General features: G+C 39.0%; 4 protein-coding genes across 4 annotated transcripts; all 4 read right to left on the bottom strand.

The window, feature by feature from the left end:
* Positions 1-513: 513 nt before the first annotated feature.
* LOC144989166 (uncharacterized) lies at positions 514-3,630 on the bottom strand. The gene is made up of 11 exons (XM_078941316.1): positions 3,359-3,630; positions 3,156-3,259; positions 2,942-3,060; positions 2,683-2,850; positions 2,261-2,460; positions 2,048-2,160; positions 1,772-1,878; positions 1,469-1,645; positions 1,003-1,211; positions 813-907; positions 514-699 (listed from the first exon to the last, which is right to left on the bottom strand). The coding sequence occupies exons 2-11, from the start codon at positions 3,226-3,228 to the stop codon at positions 650-652; spliced, it is 1,311 nt and encodes a 436-aa protein (XP_078797442.1). The 5' UTR covers positions 3,229-3,259; positions 3,359-3,630; the 3' UTR covers positions 514-649.
* A 724-nt stretch (positions 3,631-4,354) lies between these two features.
* On the bottom strand, positions 4,355-7,796 carry LOC144989165 (uncharacterized). The gene is made up of 13 exons (XM_078941315.1): positions 7,665-7,796; positions 7,376-7,519; positions 7,079-7,293; positions 6,876-6,979; positions 6,662-6,780; positions 6,403-6,570; positions 5,981-6,180; positions 5,768-5,880; positions 5,492-5,598; positions 5,189-5,365; positions 4,723-4,931; positions 4,533-4,627; positions 4,355-4,419 (listed from the first exon to the last, which is right to left on the bottom strand). The coding sequence occupies exons 1-13, from the start codon at positions 7,779-7,781 to the stop codon at positions 4,370-4,372; spliced, it is 1,818 nt and encodes a 605-aa protein (XP_078797441.1). The 5' UTR covers positions 7,782-7,796; the 3' UTR covers positions 4,355-4,369.
* A 157-nt stretch (positions 7,797-7,953) lies between these two features.
* On the bottom strand, positions 7,954-11,098 carry LOC144989180 (uncharacterized). The gene is made up of 12 exons (XM_078941358.1): positions 11,066-11,098; positions 10,799-11,013; positions 10,596-10,699; positions 10,382-10,500; positions 10,123-10,290; positions 9,701-9,900; positions 9,488-9,600; positions 9,212-9,318; positions 8,909-9,085; positions 8,443-8,651; positions 8,253-8,347; positions 7,954-8,139 (listed from the first exon to the last, which is right to left on the bottom strand). Exons 1-12 carry the CDS (start codon positions 11,096-11,098, stop codon positions 8,090-8,092), a joined length of 1,590 nt encoding a protein of 529 aa, XP_078797484.1. The 3' UTR covers positions 7,954-8,089.
* A 936-nt stretch (positions 11,099-12,034) lies between these two features.
* Positions 12,035-17,411, bottom strand: LOC144989164 (uncharacterized). Its single transcript, XM_078941314.1, has 12 exons — positions 17,051-17,411; positions 16,927-16,955; positions 16,820-16,835; positions 16,695-16,722; positions 16,475-16,547; positions 16,190-16,321; positions 13,870-14,066; positions 13,342-13,445; positions 13,101-13,219; positions 12,831-13,007; positions 12,365-12,573; positions 12,035-12,269 (listed from the first exon to the last, which is right to left on the bottom strand). Exons 1-12 carry the CDS (start codon positions 17,103-17,105, stop codon positions 12,128-12,130), a joined length of 1,281 nt encoding a protein of 426 aa, XP_078797440.1. The 5' UTR covers positions 17,106-17,411; the 3' UTR covers positions 12,035-12,127.
* Between the last annotated feature and the right edge of the window lie 5,835 nt (positions 17,412-23,246).

The raw sequence follows: 23,246 nt of genomic DNA, 5'->3' as shown, positions 1-23,246 counted from the left end.
CCTCTACGGGGTATGTTTGCTGTTTTTCCAGTGAGCATTTCAAGATTGTGGCCAAGTTGCTTGGTGTGACATTCTTAGCCTAAGAGTGAAAAAGAAGACAAAAGAAAAAAAACAGTCTTTTAGGAAGATTAGAGATTTGTTTTACACTGTAATGTACAACAAATGAGCTGTTTGCGATAGGTTTTGTTTTACTGCCATCGCCAGCTCTAGTTTACTGAACTTACAGAAGAACAGGCATATTCAGCGATGGTAAAATTGCACAGGACTGCAGGGGAAGTGTCCGATTCCAGGGTTTTCTGAAGGCGTGACCTATACAAAGGAGCAACAAAAAGCATGGCCATTGTCACCACAATAGAAAATTGTGGGACAATGCAATCTCTATATAGTAGTAAAATAGAATTCCACCCACTGGTTGATTGCAGCACAGATGAGGTTCTCTGTAAAAAGAGCATTTCAATGGATTAGATTTATCTGCTCAACAAGCTACTGAGCTGTAGGTTTAATGTTCTCTTAGTGAAAGATATTTGGCAAACTTACCATCTACATAGGTCTTTGTGCACTGCAATGAAATAACACATGTTAGTATTGTATGGAGAAGTGGATGACCTCAAATGACAAATCTGGTCTTTTCAGCCTTCAGTTAGTGCTTTTAGGGCCTTAGAGATGAACTTACCGTAAAGGAATCAGGTACCGAGCAACCTGTTGAGGAGGACATGAAAGTTAGTCAGAGACTCAAAAGGTTTGGTCACTGAGGTGGGGGTAGGTTTATTTTGGGGGGAAAAACGTCTCAGCAGAGCTTCTGTGGCACGTACGTGGGAATGTGTCTTGGATCAATTGTATGCTTGCTCTTGCGCCCATCGAAACGTCCAATGGCAGGAATGTCAAACTTTGCTGCAGACCAGTAAGTCTGAAGAGAAAAAGAAAGGGATTTATGATTTTTGCTGGAAACAGTCTTTCAGAAAAGAGCAGACATTTCTTCTTTCTTTGACAACTGGCTCTTACATAGCTGCATAGGATGCACAGCTGATGTTTATGGGGATCACCAACAAGCTGTCTGGTTGGAAGCTGGCTATAACGGGAGACAAATACTGCTGGAACCACAGCTCAAAGTCTTTAGGCTCAAAGGTCTGGAATTCCGGAGCAAGAGCTGTCAATGTCAGGTTCAAGATTGTGTCTCGCACAGCTGCATTTTTGATGAAGGTCATGTTCGTCTGGGGAAAACAAAGAAAAACAGAAATTTCGTTTTCAAAAAAATCTCGTAAAAGACATGGAAAACAAGTTGAGATAGGGGCGCATGTGTAATAAGCATTGTTTTTAGGGCAGGTAGAAGTGGTTGAAATCCAAGCGTCTAAACAAGAGTCATTTGGAGACTAATCCCTGCCTTCGCAATGGTATTTGAGCTTGGGATGAGGCTGCTCTGTCAATTTTGTTTTTGCAGGTCTATAAAAAGTCTGAGAGAAACATTTACCTGTTTGTTGATCTGTGCAAAAGCCTGGAAAAACTGAGTGAGCTTCCCCACATCACCGGACTGCGTCAAGTTTGTGAGCAGGCCTTTTACGAGGGTCACGTTCTCCAAAGCTCCACTGCTTGGGTCCAGTATGAGTTGTGCTTTCTCTTGAGGTGAGAGGACACTCACAATTGCCTCCTGGGGATGCAAACCAAGCGCCTGAATGAATATCTCATCTTTTAGCTTCTCTACATCTATTGGCTTGAGTAGTTGGCATTTATGAACCAAGTTCAAATTAGATTGGATTTGCAATGACAGACTTACCTGGGAGAGGTTGAAGACTTTCAGATCTTGGTATGATATGAACTGATTAAATGGACCCAAGTTTATTTGAATCCATTCTGCATCAGTCTGAATTCCCTGCCTGCAAGCTGAGGACATGTTCGGAGATGTTAGAATTTGCACACATTTCTAAGCTTTGTTATGCTATTGCTACTGGAAGAACAGGTTGAAGCTTGATGTCAGTCCAATGACTACCTTTTTTTTCTATGCATTTTGAAAGGGATGGCACAGGACCACTCTTGTAGCATGTCAACTTACCTGGTGTGTTGATGTCACTGGCGAAACGTTTTAGGTAGTCCAGAAGAACATTTGCAAGCCCTTGTAGTGTGTCCTCGGGTACAGAAGAGTACACCATGGCCATGCCACTCACACTGTAAAGATCGTAGCGAAACAATCGTATACTATTATTAGCTCACAGATACATGGAATTTGGATCCATTAGGTATCGACTGCAACCAAAGGTTAACTTACACTACATGATAGTTTGTGCAATTGGTTGTTTGGATTGTTAGCTGGAGCATCTCTGGAGTGAAACTTGCCAGGACATATACAAGTCTGATATGGAACCAAATGTAAAAGTCCTCTGTGTTGAAATGTTTCAGTTGGGGGCCGATGATCCCGAAGGTCCTGTTCATGAGGAGGTCTCTGACAACAGGCTGGAATACGGGCACCTGTCAAATTAGGAGACGCAAGGAGTCACACACACACCAAAGTGTCTGTGCTGCAGGTTTGCTATAAAGCATATGTGAGAGCTTCAGATAGTGATGACTGAGTTACTGCAAAAGAATTCACAACCATTCATTGAAGCTCTTGGGGTCAATGAGAATCCCTTGAATGTCAGGACTTGTGTCTGATGGTAATTCCTATTTTGTGCATTTGAAAGCCCGGTTTACCTGTCCACTCGCACTCAGCTGTGCAAAGAACTGGTCCACATTTTTCAGAGCATTGCCTTGCTCAAGTTGATTGAAGACTTGATCGATTAGGACTGTGTCATTTGAGGAGCTTGTGCTCACAATTAACTGTGCCATCTGCGAAGGAGCAAGCTGTGACAGAATCTGAACCTGTAAAGACAAAATCAAAAGTATTAGACCAAGCAGCTGTGAAAAAGTAACAAAAAGAAAAAAGAAGCAGATAGGTGCAGAAGGCACTCACGCTGGAGAAGTTTGGATTGAGGGCCAGCAAATCCTTTAGGGTTGCTAAATATGAGAAGTTGCCAAAGTTTGCCACTAGCCAATTTAAGCTTCCATTGACAAAAGAAATGCATCCTGGATCTGCAAAAAACACACAGTTGCCAAGGTGCTGGCTGTAGATCAGAAGCACATGCTACCAAAAAGTGAGAAAAATTAGCCGGATGAAAAGCTTTTACCTGATGAGTCATTTCTTGACAGGAATGGTTGAATGAAGTGAGTGAAGACCGCCTGCTGTGTGTCACTGTCCATGAAGGCCTTTTGCCTACTGAGTGCTTTAATGCTATCATTTAGAAAGAGAGTGTTCAGTGTCTAACCATGCTCATTTTTTTCAGCGATCTTGTCAAAGCTGACCCATTGGTCAGATACAGTTTGCACTTACACAACTTGGTATGTCGGGCAGCTGAAATTGTCGGCACTGAGGCAGGTAAGGAAGTTTGTCGTTGGAGAGGCCAAGAAGAGATGGATCTTTTTCTGGAACCAGTTGTCGATGAACCTTTCATCCTGCAGTTGTGCCTGGCTGAACGTGGCAATTCTCACCTCCCCCAGAGCCTCCAGAGCATTTGACAAGCCGGGGCTGCTGCCGTCGTTCAGATTCTGGAATGTTGCAAGTATTGTGTCATTACCCTCATTTACACATCTTGGAAACCTGGATTGAGTAGTTTGTGGATAGACTTACCATGCCAGCCAGTACATCAAGTGCCTGCTCCAGATTAGGACTATTTTGGAAGAAAAGTTTCCACACCTCTACGGGGTATGTTTGCTGTTTTTCCAGTGAGCATTTCAAGATTGTGGCCAAGTTGCTTGGTGTGACATTCTTAGCCTAAGAGTGAAAAAGAAGACAAAAGAAAAAAAACAGTCTTTTAGGAAGATTAGAGATTTGTTTTACACTGTAATGTACAACAAATGAGCTGTTTGCGATAGGTTTTGTTTTACTGCCATCGCCAGCTCTAGTTTACTGAACTTACAGAAGAACAGGCATATTCAGCGATGGTAAAATTGCACAGGACTGCAGGGGAAGTGTCCGATTCCAGTGTTTTTTGAAGGCGTGACCTATACAAAGGAGCAACAAAAAGCATGGCCATTGTCACCACAATAGAAAATTGTGGGAGAATGCAATCTCTATATAGTAGTAAAATAGAATTCCACCCACTGGTTGATTGCAGCACAGATGAGGTTCTCTGTAAAAAGAGCATTTAAATGGATTAGATTCATCTGCTCAACAAGCTACTGAGCTGTAGGTTTAATTTTCTCTTAGTGAAAGATATTTGGCAAACTTACCATCTACATAGGTCTTTGTGCACTGCAATGAAATAACACATGTTAGTATTGTATGGAGAAGTGGATGACCTCAAATGACAAATCTGGTCTTTTCAGCCTTCAGTTAGTGCTTTTAGGGCCTTAGAGATGAACTTACCGTAAAGGAATCAGGTACCGAGCAACCTGTTGAGGAGGACATGAAAGTTAGTCAGAGACTCAAAAGGTTTGGTCACTGAGGTGGGGGTAGGTTTATTTTGGGGGGAAAAACGTCTCAGCAGAGCTTCTGTGGCACGTACGTGGGAATGTGTCTTGGATCAATTGTATGCTTGCTCTTGCGCCCATCGAAACGTCCAATGGCAGGAATGTCAAACTTTGCTGCAGACCAGTAAGTCTGAAGAGAAAAAGAAAGGGATTTATGATTTTTGCTGGAAACAGTCTTTCAGAAAAGAGCAGACATTTCTTCTTTCTTTGACAACTGGCTCTTACATAGCTGCATAGGATGCACAGCTGATGTTTATGGGGATCACCAACAAGCTGTCTGGTTGGAAGCTGGCTATAACGGGAGACAAATACTGCTGGAACCACAGCTCAAAGTCTTTAGGCTCAAAGGTCTGGAATTCCGGAGCAAGAGCTGTCAATGTCAGGTTCAAGATTGTGTCTCGCACAGCTGCATTTTTGATGAAGGTCATGTTCGTCTGGGGAAAACAAAGAAAAACAGAAATTTCGTTTTCAAAAAAATCTCGTAAAAGACATGGAAAACAAGTTGAGATAGGGGCGCATGTGTAATAAGCATTGTTTTTAGGGCAGGTAGAAGTGGTTGAAATCCAAGCGTCTAAACAAGAGTCATTTGGAGACTAATCCCTGCCTTCGCAATGGTATTTGAGCTTGGGATGAGGCTGCTCTGTCAATTTTGTTTTTGCAGGTCTATAAAAAGTCTGAGAGAAACATTTACCTGTTTGTTGATCTGTGCAAAAGCCTGGAAAAACTGAGTGAGCTTCCCCACATCACCGGACTGCGTCAAGTTTGTGAGCAGGCCTTTTACGAGGGTCACGTTCTCCAAAGCTCCACTGCTTGGGTCCAGTATGAGTTGTGCTTTCTCTTGAGGTGAGAGGACACTCACAATTGCCTCCTGGGGATGCAAACCAAGCGCCTGAATGAATATCTCATCTTTTAGCTTCTCTACATCTATTGGCTTGAGTAGTTGGCATTTATGAACCAAGTTCAAATTAGATTGGATTTGCAATGACAGACTTACCTGGGAGAGGTTGAAGACTTTCAGATCTTGGTATGATATGAACTGATTAAATGGACCCAAGTTTATTTGAATCCATTCTGCATCAGTCTGAATTCCCTGCCTGCAAGCTGAGGACATGTTCGGAGATGTTAGAATTTGCACACATTTCTAAGCTTTGTTATGCTATTGCTACTGGAAAAACAGGTTGAAGCTTGATGTCAGTCCAATGACTACCTTTTTTTTCTATGCATTTTGAAAGGGATGGCACAGGACCACTCTTGTAGCATGTCAACTTACCTGGTGTGTTGATGTCACTGGCGAAACGTTTTAGGTAGTCCAGAAGAACATTTGCAAGCCCTTGTAGTGTGTCCTCGGGTACAGAAGAGTACACCATGGCCATGCCACTCACACTGTAAAGATCGTAGCGAAACAATCGTATACTATTATTAGCTCACAGATACATGGAATTTGGATCCATTAGGTATCGACTGCAACCAAAGGTTAACTTACACTACATGATAGTTTGTGCAATTGGTTGTTTGGATTGTTAGCTGGAGCATCTCTGGAGTGAAACTTGCCAGGACATATACAAGTCTGATATGGAACCAAATGTAAAAGTCCTCTGTGTTGAAATGTTTCAGTTGGGGGCCGATGATCCCGAAGGTCCTGTTCATGAGGAGGTCTCTGACAACAGGCTGGAATACGGGCACCTGTCAAATTAGGAGACGCAAGGAGTCACACACACACCAAAGTGTCTGTGCTGCAGGTTTGCTATAAAGCATATGTGAGAACTTCAGATAGTGATGAATGAGTTACTGCAAAAGAATTCACAACCATTCATTGAAGCTCTTGGGGTCAATGAGAATCCCTTGAATGTCAGGACTTGTGTCTGATGGTAATTCCTATTTTGTGCATTTGAAAGCCCGGTTTACCTGTCCACTCGCACTCAGCTGTGCAAAGAACTGGTCCACATTTTTCAGAGCATTGCCTTGCTCAAGTTGATTGAAGACTTGATCGATTAGGACTGTGTCATTTGAGGAGCTTGTGCTCACAATTAACTGTGCCATCTGCGAAGGAGCAAGCTGTGACAGAATCTGAACCTGTAAAGACAAAATCAAAAGTATTAGACCAAGCACCTGTGAAAAAGTAACAAAAAGAAAAAAGAAGCAGATAGGTGCAGAAGGCACTCACGCTGGAGAAGTTTGGATTGAGGGCCAGCAAATCCTTTAGGGTTGCTAAATATGAGAAGTTGCCAAAGTTTGCCACTAGCCAATTTAAGCTTCCATTGACAAAAGAAATGCATCCTGGATCTGCAAAAAACACACAGTTGCCAAGGTGCTGGCTGTAGATCAGAAGCACATGCTACCAAAAAGTGAGAAAAATTAGCCGGATGAAAAGCTTTTACCTGATGAGTCATTTCTTGACAGGAATGGTTGAATGAAGTGAGTGAAGACCGCCTGCTGTGTGTCACTGTCCATGAAGGCCTTTTGCCTACTGAGTGCTTTAATGCTATCATTTAGAAAGAGAGTGTTCAGTGTCTAACCATGCTCATTTTTTTCAGCGATCTTGTCAAAGCTGACCCATTGGTCAGATACAGTTTGCACTTACACAACTTGGTATGTCGGGCAGCTGAAATTGTCGGCACTGAGGCAGGTAAGGAAGTTTGTCGTTGGAGAGGCCAAGAAGAGATGGATCTTTTTCTGGAACCAGTTGTCGATGAACCCTTCATCCTGCAGTTGTGCCTGGCTGAACGTGGCAATTCTCACCTCCCCCAGAGCCTCCAGAGCATTTGACAAGCCGGGGCTGCTGCCGTCGTTCAGATTCTGGAATGTTGCAAGTATTGTGTCATTACCCTCATTTACACATCTTGGAAACCTGGATTGAGTAGTTTGTGGATAGACTTACCATGCCAGCCAGTACATCAAGAGCCTGCTCCAGATTAGGACTATTTTGGAAGAAAAGTTTCCACACCTCTACGGGGTATGTTTGCTGTTTTTCCAGTGAGCATTTCAAGATTGTGGCCAAGTTGCTTGGTGTGACATTCTTAGCCTAAGAGTGAAAAAGAAGACAAAAGAAAAAAGACAGTCTTTTAGGAAGATTAGAGATTTGTTTTACACTGTAATGTACAACAAATGAGCTGTTTGCGATAGGTTTTGTTTTACTGCCATCGCCAGCTCTAGTTTACTGAACTTACAGAAGAACAGGCATATTCAGCGATGGTAAAATTGCACAGGACTGCAGGGGAAGTGTCCGATTCCAGGGTTTTCTGAAGGCGTGACCTATACAAAGGAGCAACAAAAAGCATGGCCATTGTCACCACAATAGAAAATTGTGGGAGAATGCAATCTCTATATAGTAGTAAAATAGAATTCCACCCACTGGTTGATTGCAGCACAGATGAGGTTTTCTGTAAAAAGAGCATTTCAATGTATTAGATTTATCTGCTCAACAAGTTACTGAGCTGTAGGTTTAATGTTCTCTTAGTGAAAGATATTTGGCAAACTTACCATCTACATAGGTCTTTGTGCACTGCAATGAAATAACACATGTTAGTATTGTATGGAGAAGTGGATGACCTCAAATGACAAATCTGGTCTTTTCAGCCTTCAGTTAGTGCTTTTAGGGCCTTAGAGATGAACTTACCGTAAAGGAATCAGGTACCGAGCAACCTGTTGAGGAGGACATGAAAGTTAGTCAGAGACTCAAAAGGTTTGGTCACTGAGGTGGGGGTAGGTTTATTTTGGGGGGAAAAACGTCTCAGCAGAGCTTCTGTGGCACGTACGTGGGAATGTGTCTTGGATCAATTGTATGCTTGCTCTTGCGCCCATCGAAACGTCCAATGGCAGGAATGTCAAACTTTGCTGCAGACCAGTAAGTCTGAAGAGAAAAAGAAAGGGATTTATGATTTTTGCTGGAAACAGTCTTTCAGAAAAGAGCAGACATTTCTTCTTTCTTTGACAACTGGCTCTTACATAGCTGCATAGGATGCACAGCTGATGTTTATGGGGATCACCAACAAGCTGTCTGGTTGGAAGCTGGCTATAACGGGAGACAAATACTGCTGGAACCACAGCTCAAAGTCTTTAGGCTCAAAGGTCTGGAATTCCGGAGCAAGAGCTGTCAATGTCAGGTTCAAGATTGTGTCTCGCACAGCTGCATTTTTGATGAAGGTCATGTTCGTCTGGGGAAAACAAAGAAAAACAGAAATTTTGTTTTCAAAAAAATCTCGTAAAAGACATGGAAAACAAGTTGAGATAGGGGCGCATGTGTAATAAGCATTGTTTTTAGGGCAGGTAGAAGTGGTTAAAATGCAAGCGTCTAAACAAGAGTCATTTGGAGACTAATCCCTGCCTTCGCAATGGTATTTGAGCTTGGGATGAGGCTGCTCTGTCAATTTTGTTTTTGCAGGTCTATAAAAAGTCTGAGAGAAACATTTACCTGTTTGTTGATCTGTGCAAAAGCCTGGAAAAACTGAGTGAGCTTCCCCACATCACCGGACTGCGTCAAGTTTGTGAGCAGGCCTTTTACGAGGGTCACGTTCTCCAAAGCTCCACTGCTTGGGTCCAGTATGAGTTGTGCTTTCTCTTGAGGTGAGAGGACACTCACAATTGCCTCCTGGGGATGCAAACCAAGCGCCTGAATGAATATCTCATCTTTTAGCTTCTCTACATCTATTGGCTTGAGTAGTTGGCATTTATGAACCAAGTTCAAATTAGATTGGATTTGCAATGACAGACTTACCTGGGAGAGGTTGAAAACTTTCAGATCTTGGTATGATATGAACTGATTAAATGGACCCAAGTTTATTTGAATCCATTCTGCATCAGTCTGAATTCCCTGCCTGCAAGCTGAGGACATGTTCGGAGATGTTAGAATTTGCACACATTTCTAAGCTTTGTTATGCTATTGCTACTGGAAAAACAGGTTGAAGCTTGATGTCAGTCCAATGACTACCTTTTTTTTCTATGCATTTTGAAAGGGATGGCACAGGACCACTCTTGTAGCATGTCAACTTACCTGGTGTGTTGATGTCACTGGCGAAACGTTTTAGGTAGTCCAGAAGAACATTTGCAAGCCCTTGTAGTGTGTCCTCGGGTACAGAAGAGTACACCATGGCCATGCCACTCACACTGTAAAGATCGTAGCGAAACAATCGTATACTATTATTAGCTCACAGATACATGGAATTTGGATCCATTAGGTATCGACTGCAACCAAAGGTTAACTTACACTACATGATAGTTTGTGCAATTGGTTGTTTGGATTGTTAGCTGGAGCATCTCTGGAGTGAAACTTGCCAGGACATATACAAGTCTGATATGGAACCAAATGTAAAAGTCCTCTGTGTTGAAATGTTTCAGTTGGGGGCCGATGATCCCGAAGGTCCTGTTCATGAGGAGGTCTCTGACAACAGGCTGGAATACGGGCACCTGTCAAATTAGGAGACGCAAGGAGTCACACACACACCAAAGTGTCTGTGCTGCAGGTTTGCTATAAAGCATATGTGAGAGCTTCAGATAGTGATGACTGAGTTACTGCAAAAGAATTCACAACCATTCATTGAAGCTCTTGGGGTCAATGAGAATCCCTTGAATGTCAGGACTTGTGTCTGATGGTAATTCCTATTTTGTGCATTTGAAAGCCCGGTTTACCTGTCCACTCGCACTCAGCTGTGCAAAGAACTGGTCCACATTTTTCAGAGCATTGCCTTGCTCAAGTTGATTGAAGACTTGATCGATTAGGACTGAGTCATTTGAGGAGCTTGTGCTCACAATTAACTGTGCCATCTGCGAAGGAGCAAGCTGTGACAGAATCTGAACCTGTAAAGACAAAATCAAAAGTATTAGACCAAGCACCTGTGAAAAAGTAACAAAAAGAAAAAAGAAGCAGATAGGTGCAGAAGGCACTCACGCTGGAGAAGTTTGGATTGAGGGCCAGCAAATCCTTTAGGGTTGCTAAATATGAGAAGTTGCCAAAGTTTGCCACTAGCCAATTTAAGCTTCCATTGACAAAAGAAATGCATCCTGGATCTGCAAAAAACACACAGTTGCCAAGGTGCTGGCTGTAGATCAGAAGCACATGCTACCAAAAAGTGAGAAAAATTAGCCGGATGAAAAGCTTTTACCTGATGAGTCATTTCTTGACAGGAATGGTTGAATGAAGTGAGTGAAGACCGCCTGCTGTGTGTCACTGTCCATGAAGGCCTTTTGGCTACTGAGTGCTTTAATGCTATCATTTAGAAAGAGAGTGTTCAGTGTCTAACCATGCTCATTTTTTTCAGCGATCTTGTCAAAGCTGACGCATTGGTCAGATACAGTTTGCACTTACACAACTTGGTATGTCGGGCAGCTGAAATTGTCGGCACTGAGGCAGGTAAGGAAGTTTGTCGTTGGAGAGGCCAAGAAGAGATGGATCTTTTTCTGGAACCAGTTGTCGATGAACCCTTCATCCTGCAGTTGTGCCTGGCTGAACGTGGCAATTCTCACCTCCCCCAGAGCCTCCAGAGCATTTGACAAGCCGGGGCTGCTGCCGTCGTTCAGATTCTGGAATGTTGCAAGTATTGTGTCATTACCCTCATTTACACATCTTGGAAACCTGGATTGAGTAGTTTGTGGATAGACTTACCATGCCAGCCAGTACATCAAGTGCCTGCTCCAGATTAGGACTATTTTGGAAGAAAAGTTTCCACACCTCTACGGGGTATGTTTGCTGTTTTTCCAGTGAGCATTTCAAGATTGTGGCCAAGTTGCTTGGTGTGACATTCTTAGCCTAAGAGTGAAAAAGAAGACAAAAGAAAAAAAACAGTCTTTTAGGAAGATTAGAGATTTGTTTTACACTGTAATGTACAACAAATGAGCTGTTTGCGATAGGTTTTGTTTTACTGCCATCGCCAGCTCTAGTTTACTGAACTTACAGAAGAACAGGCATATTCAGCGATGGTAAAATTGCACAGGACTGCAAAGGAAGTGTCCGATTCCAGGGTTTTCTGAAGGCGTGACCTATACAAAGGAGCAACAAAAAGCATGGCCATTGTCACCACAATAGAAAATTGTGGGACAATGCAATCTCTATATAGTAGTAAAATAGAATTCCACCCACTGGTTGATTGCAGCACAGATGAGGTTCTCTGTAAAAAGAGCATTTCAATGGATTAGATTTATCTGCTCAACAAGCTACTGAGCTGTAGGTTTAATGTTCTCTTAGTGAAAGATATTTGGCAAACTTACCATCTACATAGGTCTTTGTGCACTGCAATGAAATAACACATGTTAGTATTGTATGGAGAAGTGGATGACCTCAAATGACAAATCTGGTCTCTAATTTTTTAATTTTTGCTTAACTCCTTCTTTCCAACAGCTGAGCAAACAGTTGAGACCTTTTACTTTTAAAATAGGGTCATTTGAATCATCTGTAATATCAGAGGTGTGTCTGACTAAACCCCCTTAGTGTTTTAGCCCAAACTTTATTCATCTTATTTATTCATCATATTTGTAACATTTATGTGTCTTGTTTTTTTTATCCTTTTGATTTGTTATTGCATTTCATGTCAAACGGATAAACTCACCCCAAAGGAATCAGATTCCCAGCAAACTGTTAAGGAGGACATGAAAGTTAGTCAGAGACTCAAAAGGTTTGGTCACTGAGGTGGGGGTAGGTTTATTTTGGGGGGAAAAACGTCTCAGCAGAGCTTCTGTGGCACGTACGTGGGAATGTGTCTTGGATCAATTGTATGCTTGCTCTTACGCCCATCGAAACTTCCAATGGCAGGAATGTCAAACTTTGCTGCAGACCAGTAAGTCTGAAGAGAAAAAGAAAGGGATTTATGATTTTTGCTGGAAACAGTCTTTCAGAAAAGAGCAGACATTTCTTCTTTCTTTGACAACTGGCTCTTACATAGCTGCATAGGATGCACAGCTGATGTTTATGGGGATCACCAACAAGCTGTCTGGTTGGAAGCTGGCTATAACGGGAGACAAATACTGCTGGAACCACAGCTCAAAGTCTTTAGGCTCAAAGGTCTGGAATTCCGGAGCAAGAGCTGTCAATGTCAGGTTCAAGATTGTGTCTCGCACAGCTGCATTTTTGATGAAGGTCATGTTCGTCTGGGGAAAACAAAGAATAACAGAAATTTTGTTTTCAAAAAAATCTCTTAAAAGACATGGAAAACAAGTTGAGATAGGGGCGCATGTGTAATAAGCATTGTTTGTAGGGCAGGTAGAAGTGGTTGAAATGCAAGCGTCTAAACAAGAGTCATTTGGAGACTAATCCCTGCCTTCGCAATGGTATTTGAGCTTGGGATGAGGCTGCTCTGTCAATTTTGTTTTTGCAGGTCTATAAAAAGTCTGAGAGAAACATTTACCTGTTTGTTGATCTGTGCAAAAGCCTGGAAAAACTGAGTGAGCTTCCCCACATCACCGGACTGCGTCAAGTTTGTGAGCAGGCCTTTTACGAGGGTCACGTTCTCCAAAGCTCCACTGCTTGGGTCCAGTATGAGTTGAATCTTTTGTTGTGTTGTAAGCAAATCCAGGACTGTCTCCTTTTATTTCAAGCAAAAATTGGGACAACAATTTTGTCACTAGACGCAATTTTTTAAAATGTTTTGTTTGTATAAAATTTCTTTGTTACTTACTGCAGAAAATTTTTCGTTCATGTTTTTCAGTTCCTCAAGTGTTGCAAATAATGAGAAACTTGCCAAGTTTCTTTTCAGCCATTCTTCACTTCCATTTACACTGTTTTTGCAACCAGGATCTGTTAATGTAAACAACACTGTAGTATTTCTTTTTAAAAACAACCAAATATTTTTTTTACATTGTGCGGACAAAGCCTTTTTTTTATGTTGCAAAAGGTAGTTCTCAATAAAAAATTTTTACCTTGAAGATTTTTTCTTGATAGGTATTCTTTAATGAAGCTGTAGTAGATCCTTTTTCTTTCCACTGTTTGAGTTAAGTTCAGTTCTTCATTCATAGACATTACCCTAGGAAAAAAATAAGTACTTTAAATGTATAAATCGTAAACCTTACTTCCCCACGTAGTTACCAACACAGCTAACATCTGTTATAATGGCTACCGCATATTTATAAATAGAGAATGTGAAACCTGTTTTCTTTGGGTTTAACAAACAGAACATTTTTAAATTCTAAGTATTTTCTTTGTAGCCTACATCAGTGTTGAGGGACAATTATAATGGAACCAACTAGATCTGCATTGTAATCACTGTGGAGCTACAGCACCATCTTCTGTTGCAAAATCTGTAGTTATTCAGTGATAAGCTATTTTACAACTGCATCCTTGATGGGCTATAAAAATATATCTTTAGCACTGAATTTTGAGGGGGAAAAAAAGGTTACATTTTAAGGAATTACAATCAATTGTCAACCATACTTATCTGATTTACTTACAATTCTTGGAAAGAAGTGCAGCTAAAGTTCAGGTTGCCCAACTGAATGAGGAAGTTATTATCGACAAGCGGTAGTAGTGGAGCCATCCTGATTGAGAACCACTGTCTGATGAATGTAATGTCACTGTAGTTACCCATAGTCAGGCTTCCCAGAACGTTGAATATCTCCAGAACATTTAAGCTAGATTCGTTAGTGCTCTGTTATAAAACAAAGTTTGTGCAAGGTTAAACAATGCAGTACAGGGTTATCAATAAATGTTTTGATATAAACATGCAAAGTGTCTTTAAAACATCTATATGTTTTACTGGACTGGTCGTCACGTAACATATGTGACACACATTCGCCAATACTATGCATTCAGCCTTGTTCGTCTTATCGAGTTTAGTAATGGCGAGGTCCAAACAGAAGCAATGTTTTGCAAGCAAAAATTATGACAACAAAATAATCCAATCAAGAGGAATCCCCTTTCACAGGTTTGTAATCACATTTTATTTGAGAGAAATCAGGCTGGGAAGCGTGATGTGGGTCGAAGCATGCTGGTTGTGTTTATCGACGTATATTTTTATCAAAGTTTTATGTTTTATGTTTATTACCTCATAATTTGAGAAATTTGCTGTTTTCTAGAGATGTTGGGGTTGTAGTGAAGGAATAAAATTTGTTACTTTTACAAAAGGCTTTTTAGCTGAAGATGTATTAGACAAGTTTAAGTCTAATAACTAAGCAATATCATTTTGCTGGTAATTTACACACCTGTATAAAAGTCCTAAAACAGCAGTTACTGGACTAGTTAATGGCAAATTGTTAATTTATTTGTTTGGTGTGATTAAGATTAAAGAGTGCAAAATTGACCAATGTTTATGTTGTTTATGCTAAAACACATTTAAATGCATTTTACAACAATATCCTGGTCTCTTAAATGTTCTACAGATTGATCATAGCCCAAACATACTATAAAACTACATAAGAAGCAATATTTCCATAACCTATTAACTGAATTGTCCCTTCAGTCATTGAAAAAAATAAAAAAATAAAAAAAAGCTTATTTCATGCTTATTTTTCTGGCATTAGTTGGAATAAGTTGTGCCATAGTTTGTCTTGTAAATTGCAGTGTTTATTTCATTTTCATAGGTTCGATTGTAAAGTATCCTTGCAAAGAAGTCTCTTGTGAGACATGTGGAAAAACTCTTCTGGAAAGTTCTCCATCTCAAAGATTTGCAAAAGCTTCCACTCTAGTTAGTAAACCTCAGAGATTTTGACAGTCTCCAGCGACCCTTAGATTGAGTAACGGCTATCATATTGTAAGCAGAACATCACGTATGACCTATGTCATCTACACACATCACTGCTGCAAAAGCACAAACAGCATCAACAGAACACCAAGCCAATTATTTTCAAAGGCCTATGAAATCGTCTATTTGAATGTAATTTTTGAATATAATTGAGATGTATTTGAGATATTTGTGTTTAATGCAAAAATAATAAAGGTTGTATTTTCCTATTATTTATTTGTATTATTATTTTTACAAGGTGTTGATTACCTTGTTATATTTGCAAGTTTTCTTTTCTTTGTTTATCACTTCAAGGTGTTTTTAACAGGAAAAGGGCTTTGTTACTTAACTTTGTCAAGCTTATCAGTCATTCATGCAATTGCACTTTAACAATCCCCTCCTTTCTGGGTTTGGGTGACAAGCATTTACAAACTCAGTTATATAGATTCGGGCATATGGGCAAAATAAAAATCAGGATATTTGAAAGCTGTTAATTTGACAGCAATGTGTTATCTGTAACACTTGAAGATGCAGTTTGTGCACTATTCACAGATTAATCTTTGAAAATGGTAAATGTTTAAATATACCATGAGATCAATAATTTTTTAAGCTTTAATTCAAGCTATGTTTTGTGAAAATAAATGAGGTAGCTAGCCCAATTTTTGTTGTTGATACCTGCCTGTCCTAAACAGGAGCAACAGGGTTTTGTTGACGTGACTCAATGCTTAGAAATGGTGCCTGCACATGCACGTCACTGTGCATGGCAGCAAATAGGCATAAACTAATCCAGTAACTTATATTGATGCTTTGAAATAATTTTTTAATAAATAGTTTGTTGGTTTTGATATTTAAAAATCATTTGAGGACATCTGGCTGAAAATGTTTTCATAGGCAATAGGTACATCACTGTAAAAAATAATTGAAAAGTACTGTTTTAGACCTTTGAAAAGCAAATAAATAAATAAACCTTTAAAAAAATGGAAGTTAAATCCAATTTAATATTATAAGAAGTCAAATGTGTGTTCTTAAAACTTTAATACTATTTTCCTTACCAGATCTAAGACAACTTTTACAGTTGACTGTAAAATGTGTCGTATGTTAAGCTCCAGGTCCTTCGTCATACTTCCATTTTCACTGCCTTTACATGACAGCTCCTCTATCATTATGTCCACAGCTGCAGATATCTAGAAAAGAAACGAACAGTACATTTGGAAGGGTGTTTTTGACAGAAGAGGATTACATTTAGCTTCTCTGTTGTTAGGAATGCACAGACACTGTAAATTAAATTTGGGTCAAAGAACATCTGCCTGAAAACGACTTTAATTTGAAATGCTTACACTGCGACTGGCATCCTGCAGTTTTCCTGTTGGGCAGGTTTCCTGCAAGCCATTGCCTGGAGCTGGAGTAGTGCTTTAGGAACAAAATAAAATATTTCACATTGGTTAAGACAAAAATCTAGAAATGTTCTATCAGAGCTGAAATGTACATTTGTATTTTTTTTTAAAAGAATTTTAAGTAATTTGCTTGGAGGCACTTATTATAAATCTGCATGCTGACCTGTTTTGTGTTGTCTGTAAACCTGGTCCTAAAGGTGAAAAGTTTAACAAAACAGGAAGGAAAGTATTAGATTTTGAGGTGTTTTTAAAAAAATAATACATTTTTGTTGAAAAGGTTCTTGTTACCATGTGTTGTGTTGTACTGCAAAAGAAAAAAAGGTCACAAAATTTAGGGTTGACTTTAATAAAAAAAAAAATCTACCTCTACGGGAAAAATTTTTATTTAAACTTACGGTTGTTGAAGTCACTATTGATGCATAAACTAAGAAAAAAATAGAAGCACCCTTAGTACAGGTACTTTTCATCTCAATAAAACACTTTATTTAATTATGCTTCTTACAGATAATAGACACTTACTGAGTAGAAGCAGTGGAAGAAGCAGAACATTCGCTAATGTCCTTGTACCACCCATTGTATCAAAATTATTTGTCTGTCACTTCAGAGGCTCTTAGATTGTCCAGTCTGCATTTTAAACTGAAAAGGAATGTAAAACACTGGAAAAAATAAGCAGAAATTTTGCAAATATTGAGCAATTAACATAAACAAAGCTTTTTAATGTTTGTCTTTATGAAAAAAAACGTATAATTGTTGTGCAACTTTGCACTTGCCAAAAAAATGCTTGCTTAAAATGTATGGAAAGTAATTTGTTTTAACAGCAAAATTTCACAACTGAGCATATCAAAAAGCTTAAAGCCTTTATGTCTACTCAACCATTAGCTTTTCTTTTTCAATTCATACACAGCAGAAAAATGTATTAATTCCATACTCATTTCTATACAGAAAACACAATATGTCAAATAGTCATATAAGTTGAGAGGTTCAGCAGGTTAAGCTCACCTGTGCAACTCCTTTGCTTTGATGGGAACAATGACAACTAAACCAAGGTACGGAATTTATATGCAGGGTGGAGCGAACAAATTACTACCCACACCTCTTTCTGAGCTAAAACAAAAGCATGTGCAAAATGTTCAGCATGCTATGTGATATTCTATTTAGATTAGATTTGATTTATGATTATTTTAAATTGTAGTTAAGTGCTAAAATAAAAGTGTTGGTGTTTTTATTTCATTAAATAACAATTTAAAATATGCATTTACACAAACAATTCTCATGGTATACTATATTATCATTGAAGTAACTTTGTAGGAACTATATTAAGGAGGAGCTTTGAATACAGTGGTGGACAATACATGAAAGTTGAATTTGTGCGAGGTAAAATGAAATAGTGTCAGAAAGCTTGGTCTCAGTCGCAGGTCATGGGTTTTCCAACAGGACAACGATCCACAACACACAGCCAGAAACACCCAGGAATGGCTCAGAGAAAAGCGTTGGAGTATTCTGAAGTGACCTTCTATGTACCCAGATCTGAATCCCATTGAACATCTGTGTAAGGAGCTGAAACATCCATTTGGAGAAGACACCCATCAAACCTGAGACAACTGGAGCAGTTTGCTCATGAGTGGGCCAAAATACCTGTGGACAGGTGCAAAAGGCTCATTGACAAATACAGAAACCGTTTAATTGTAGTGATTGCCTCAAAAGGTTGTGCAACAAAATATTAAGTTATGGGTACCATCATTTTTGTCCAGCCCTATTTCATTAGTTTCATTATTTTTTTTAAATTTTTTTTTACTTTTGAACGTTTCAAGTCATTTCAGTGAGCTTTGTGGACTTTCTTTCTTTACCTGAGGGGTACCAATAATTTTGTCCACCACTGCAGTCTGCATTAGAGTATCCTAATGATCAAGCTTCTCCTTTTTTCAGATGCTTACAGAAACTGGTTTATGCTTAACTAAATACAAAAACAGGTGGAATAACATTAAATCTTACCAAATGTGTTTCTTGTATTTTCATGTTTACATAAGACAAGAAATATCTGGCACTACATTAAGATGAAAAGGTAGATGAAATATGTAGCCATATTTTACATGCAAGAGGCCAAACAATTTTCCAAGTAAACTAGAGAAACTGTTGTAGGCTAACAAATCTCCATTTAAAAAATGTCATAACATATCAGGGGCATCACGTTCATTTGAATAACAATTAGACAAATATGTCGTTGTATTTTGAGACAGCAGTGTAAGCTGCAGTCAGTAACTACTAAACTTTCAGATTGGATGTGTACCATATATTTTAAAATAGTTGTACATGCAGCACAAAGCTCTTAGGTTAGTGAAGCAGCTCAGAAAAAAGTTCTGTCTTTGACATTGTGACTACCTTGTGTGTCATAATAGGTTAATTTTTTTTCCCTTGAAAAACTGGTATTCGTGCATTTTATTCTCAGTTTTCTCACTGCTTAAGGAGCTGTTTTTGTCCAACAGCTTTGAAAAGTACATTTAAATTAAGATTTTTCTCATATCACTCATTTTTATTTGTGTCTTCATTTTTCTTTGGAAACAAATCATGTAGTTTTCAAATAAAAATATAGTTTTCAAATAATAATTTTCAATGTTGGTCATAGTAAAAGATCACCTTAAACCAGAATTTTGTTTATTTCTGGACTTGAATCTAAATGAGAATACATTACTGAGTCTGGGTTAACAAAGATATTCTGGCTGATAAAGAGACTCAATTGTTGTATGGTAAAGTAAATCATTTGATGGATCCCTAAAAAGTAAAGTGTTTAATTCCATTACGTTGATGTTTTTTGGGAAATCATTAACATTAGCATGCAATTCTGTAAAAATGTCTACTTATGCAACAGTGATTTAACAAATAAGATTATTTACATGGTCAGCAGTTATTATTGAGACGTATCTGCATTAGCAGATTCTTTATGTTAAATCTAAGAAATCCTATCAACATTAACCCAGTCAAGTATGTTGATATAGCAGGGATCTGATTAACTTAACTCCCATTCAAACGCCTTAATGGAGATCTTAGGTTTCATTCTGATTGGAGAACAATGTAATGCCTCAGACCTGACATTGCTTTGACAAGGAGATTAATGACAGGGCATGGCATCTCAACACCTCTTTTGTATTGTCGTCGTACACACCCAGCAATATTCAGAGAAACACCCAATTGCATGAGGGCATTTTGTTCTGGTTCAATGGATAGTGTAAGACCCTTACAGTTGAGACCCATAGAACTTTACATATTAAATGGTAAAAAAAAAAAAAAAAAGTTCATGAATGACAAATGAGAGGCCAAATAAAGCTCAAGGGTTGCCATGGGAACCAACAACCTTTGTTTCATCCACAAGTACAAAGTGGACTAAACAAGCTTAGATTACCAGTTTAAGCATTGAACATCAGCTGTGTTTTTTAGTAGCCTTGGATTTATATATATTGAACTTGTAAAATATGAAGCTTCTTCCAGCATTATTCTTGTATGCCATGGTTATAAACAGCTTTTGGCATCCAATATTCAAGTAAGATTTAAAAAAAACTAAATAAAACCAAAAATAGTCCTCAGACTGTGAGGTATGCACAACAATCCTTTTTTTTGCAAGTACCAATTTGTTTAGAAGAAGGTGTATCCCTGACACTATTTTGCATGTATTTTTTATGCACAAAGTACCTTTTCTTTCAATTTGAAACGCATTTGTTTAGATTTTATATATAGCCATTTGCAGTGTTATTACAGGAATTAAATGGGTTCAACGTGTTAGCAACTGGTAAATAAAGATAACAAGTATATTCATCGTGACTAGGCCAAAAATTTCCCATGAAAAGGTCCACGTTTAAAAATAGCTTACCGTAAGTTAAAATTAAGTGGCTGCCTATCCCTTACCATGCCCAATTTTCTGCAATGAAATTATTCTTATGTGACTCACACATAGCAGTAAACAAGAACAAAGATCTGCCTCTGAGCCTCGTTCCAATTTTACTGACAACACTGGTACAACCACTAGTTATGTGTCACAGATTTGCCACGCCTGGATCCCAATAATTCTTTTTAGCGTGGGATATCACTCATTATCATGCATTGCTCAGGGGCCAAAATCCAAAACACCCTGAAGATCGCAGGCCAAACAGGATAAACATTTATTGAACACAATACAACTCACTTTTTTTAAACATAATTATGAATAGAAATAGACAGAAAATATTGTTCCGGAATAAATCAATTTAAACCTTAAATAACTTATATTTTCTCTCCATAAAAATATATTCTGTCAAAATTATACAAGTTAGAAATAAGTTGACAAAGTAGACTTGACAATTCTTTACTCTTATGTTACTTTATTTAAAAAATAAATCATCATTAAAATCATTCATTTATAAAGCACCTTCCACCACCAGCCAAGGAGGCCCAAAGTGCAGCACACAGGGAGAACAAAATGTTGTATAAATATAAAAGGTAAAAGAACAAAAAGCATAAAACCAAATTAAAACATTGTCGAGACATAAATAGAAAAGAATAAAAAGCACAAAACCAGTTTAAAAAAGGATATTCAAACCAGCATAATAACAGGGCTAGGCTGATGCTAAAGCGCTGAAATGGAGGAACAATTCTTTTTAAAAACTCTCTAAGACCATGACCTCTCTTATTGCAGGTAGCAACTGATTCCATAGTTTAGGAGCCAACCCAGCAAACACGGTCCCCCGAAACTTATCTTTGGTTCTGGGAACCATAAAACAAACTGGTCGGCAGAGCGTGAGGACTTTAGGGGGGAATATTTTAAAAGCAGACTGGAGAGGTAAGAAGGTGCCGTACCTGCCAGGGACTTCAAAGTAAAGACCAGAATTTGAATAAAAACCAGCTATTGCACTGGGAGCCAGTTCAAAGAGACCAAGATCGGTGTTATGTGGTCAAACTTCTTTGCCCAAAACATACATCTGGCTGCTGCAGCAAGGTTAAAAATGACAAAGATGTAATGCAAATGCCTGTATTGGTTGGAAAAGTTCCAACCAAAGTCTAATGGAGCTGGACATGGTTTCCCATTTAGTGCATGTTGTGGCTCTGGCTAAGCTGTGTTCATCAAGCTGCTGCACAAAATTAAATGTCTCATAATTAGCATAATAATGTAGGGGAGTTGCTGTCCTGGGCCAGAATGCTAAAGTGCATTCTGGCTCACCTCCTCAAGCTGACCACAGCTTAAATCACCTAAGAAAAAAGACCAATAACCCCCTGTGCTATCTTAGATGACCCCACCCTTGCAATGACGTGTTATTCCTACCATGACAAAGATGGATAAAGGTGGAAAGATTTCATGTAATCCATGGACACCAGTGAAGATCACAAATCATTGAAGAAAAAAGGTTCAGAGCACTGTCTAGAGGGTCTAGATGACCCAACTCCCAATGTTAAAGTGCCTAGGATAGCACAAGGGATAAACAATGTAAGAATGGTTGCCTCAGGAGAAAACATGTCAACAAGTGAAAAGATTTGCAAGTGCATTTCAAGTATTTTAAGTGTTCATAGAAAGCTTGATCAGATGTAAACCTTAGGGATGATTCCGGAACTAGGCAGCTGCACATATAAAGTTTGACAGTTTGCTCCATTAGGGAGAATCACAAAGCTAAGGTTGTGATCTATTGCTGCGTGTTGCAGGGACTAAAATCTGAGCACTGTGGACGTGTATGAATAGGGTGACTCAAGCTTTGTGAATAACTTTGAAAGGCGTATTCCATGAGTCTACACAAACAAGGTTTACTTTCAGATAGACATAAATACACATGTGCACTGAAATATTAGTCTTTTCTATTTTTAAAACATTAATTCTTAGCTATAGCCCAGTACAATATCTTTGTCTGCTTGAAAGGACAACTAAGTGTTGGGAAGACCACAAGTTTTCATTAGTATGAAATTAAATAAGAATTTGTGTTTGAGAGGCAGACCCAGAAGCTTAACATTAAAAAAAAGTTCAAGTACAAATTTCAAGTTTTCATTGAGCAGACGTGCTATTGCACACACACAAGAATACATGGCTAGGTGTGTTAGGTATTTCTGAATGTACATTTGTCAAAGAAAGACAACAAAGATAAACAATAAGCATTAGCGTGAAGTGGTCATTTAACAACACACAAAAAAAATGTTTCAAAGGTAAACAAACTGTTTACACAACTTTAAATTACACTTTTAAGAAGTAAACAACTCTGAAGAACTTTAAAAAAAGGTTTCAGGCTCATGGGGGATCTGTTGGAGAGTATTCAGCTTTTATAGGTTTGAAAAAGAAGTACATTTAAACAGATTATGCCTCTTCAGATTTAGAAGAATGTTAAATGGTATATACTTAGTAGCACTTCACTACCTTCTAAGAAGGCCCAAAGCGCTTTACAGTCATGGCCCCTATCACACATTCACACATACATTCACACACTGATGGCGGCTCCACTGCCAGACACTGGCGCCAACCTATACCCACAAGGAGCTATGTGGGGTTTACTTCATCACATAGGTGCGCAGAGCAGAAACCGAACCTGCAATCTACCTATCAGAGGTCAATCGCTCCACCACCACAGCCGCCAAAAACATTACGCCTCATGTTGGGATCATTTAAGCAGGAAACTGGTTGAAAAGTATGAGGCTGTGAGAAGAAGGTCAAACAGTGATTGTAGTATGAATGGAATGGCCCTAAAGCAGAGAGTGGCCAAGGTGGAATGAT

This window comes from Oryzias latipes, chromosome 22 (assembly GCF_053564925.1).
Source record: "Oryzias latipes strain Hd-rR chromosome 22, Olatipes_Hd-rR_3.1".
Taxonomy (NCBI): Eukaryota; Metazoa; Chordata; class Actinopteri; order Beloniformes; family Adrianichthyidae; genus Oryzias; species Oryzias latipes.
This window is presented reverse-complemented; position numbering and strand designations above follow the sequence as displayed.

What these genes read in the sequence shown, in the direction of transcription:
- LOC144989166 (XM_078941316.1), bottom strand. Translation starts at nt 3,228, where the DNA reads ATGGACAGTGACACACAGCAGGCGGTCTTCACTCACTTCATTCAACCA. An exon ending in AGCTGAGTGCGAGTGGACAG is followed by an intron (nt 2,461 to 2,682) that starts GTAAACCGGGCT and finishes CTAATTTGACAG; the next exon opens with GTGCCCGTATTCCAGCCTGT. An exon ending in GATCCAAGACACATTCCCAC is followed by an intron (nt 700 to 812) that starts GTACGTGCCACA and finishes CCTCCTCAACAG; the next exon opens with GTTGCTCGGTACCTGATTCC.
- LOC144989165 (XM_078941315.1), bottom strand. Translation starts at nt 7,781, where the DNA reads ATGGCCATGCTTTTTGTTGCTCCTTTGTATAGGTCACGCCTTCAGAAA. An exon ending in GTCAAGAAATGACTCATCAG is followed by an intron (nt 6,781 to 6,875) that starts GTAAAAGCTTTT and finishes TGTTTTTTGCAG; the next exon opens with ATCCAGGATGCATTTCTTTT. An exon ending in AGCTGAGTGCGAGTGGACAG is followed by an intron (nt 6,181 to 6,402) that starts GTAAACCGGGCT and finishes CTAATTTGACAG; the next exon opens with GTGCCCGTATTCCAGCCTGT.
- LOC144989180 (XM_078941358.1), bottom strand. Translation starts at nt 11,098, where the DNA reads ATGGTAAGTCTATCCACAAACTACTCAATCCAG. An exon ending in TGCCCGACATACCAAGTTGT is followed by an intron (nt 10,700 to 10,798) that starts GTAAGTGCAAAC and finishes TCTAAATGATAG; the next exon opens with CATTAAAGCACTCAGTAGCC. An exon ending in CAGTGACATCAACACACCAG is followed by an intron (nt 9,319 to 9,487) that starts GTAAGTTGACAT and finishes ACATGTCCTCAG; the next exon opens with CTTGCAGGCAGGGAATTCAG.
- LOC144989164 (XM_078941314.1), bottom strand. Translation starts at nt 17,105, where the DNA reads ATGGGTGGTACAAGGACATTAGCGAATGTTCTGCTTCTTCCACTGCTT. An exon ending in TAAAAGTTGTCTTAGATCTG is followed by an intron (nt 14,067 to 16,189) that starts GTAAGGAAAATA and finishes GTTTTATAACAG; the next exon opens with AGCACTAACGAATCTAGCTT. An exon ending in TGTGCATCCTATGCAGCTAT is followed by an intron (nt 12,270 to 12,364) that starts GTAAGAGCCAGT and finishes TTTTCTCTTCAG; the next exon opens with ACTTACTGGTCTGCAGCAAA.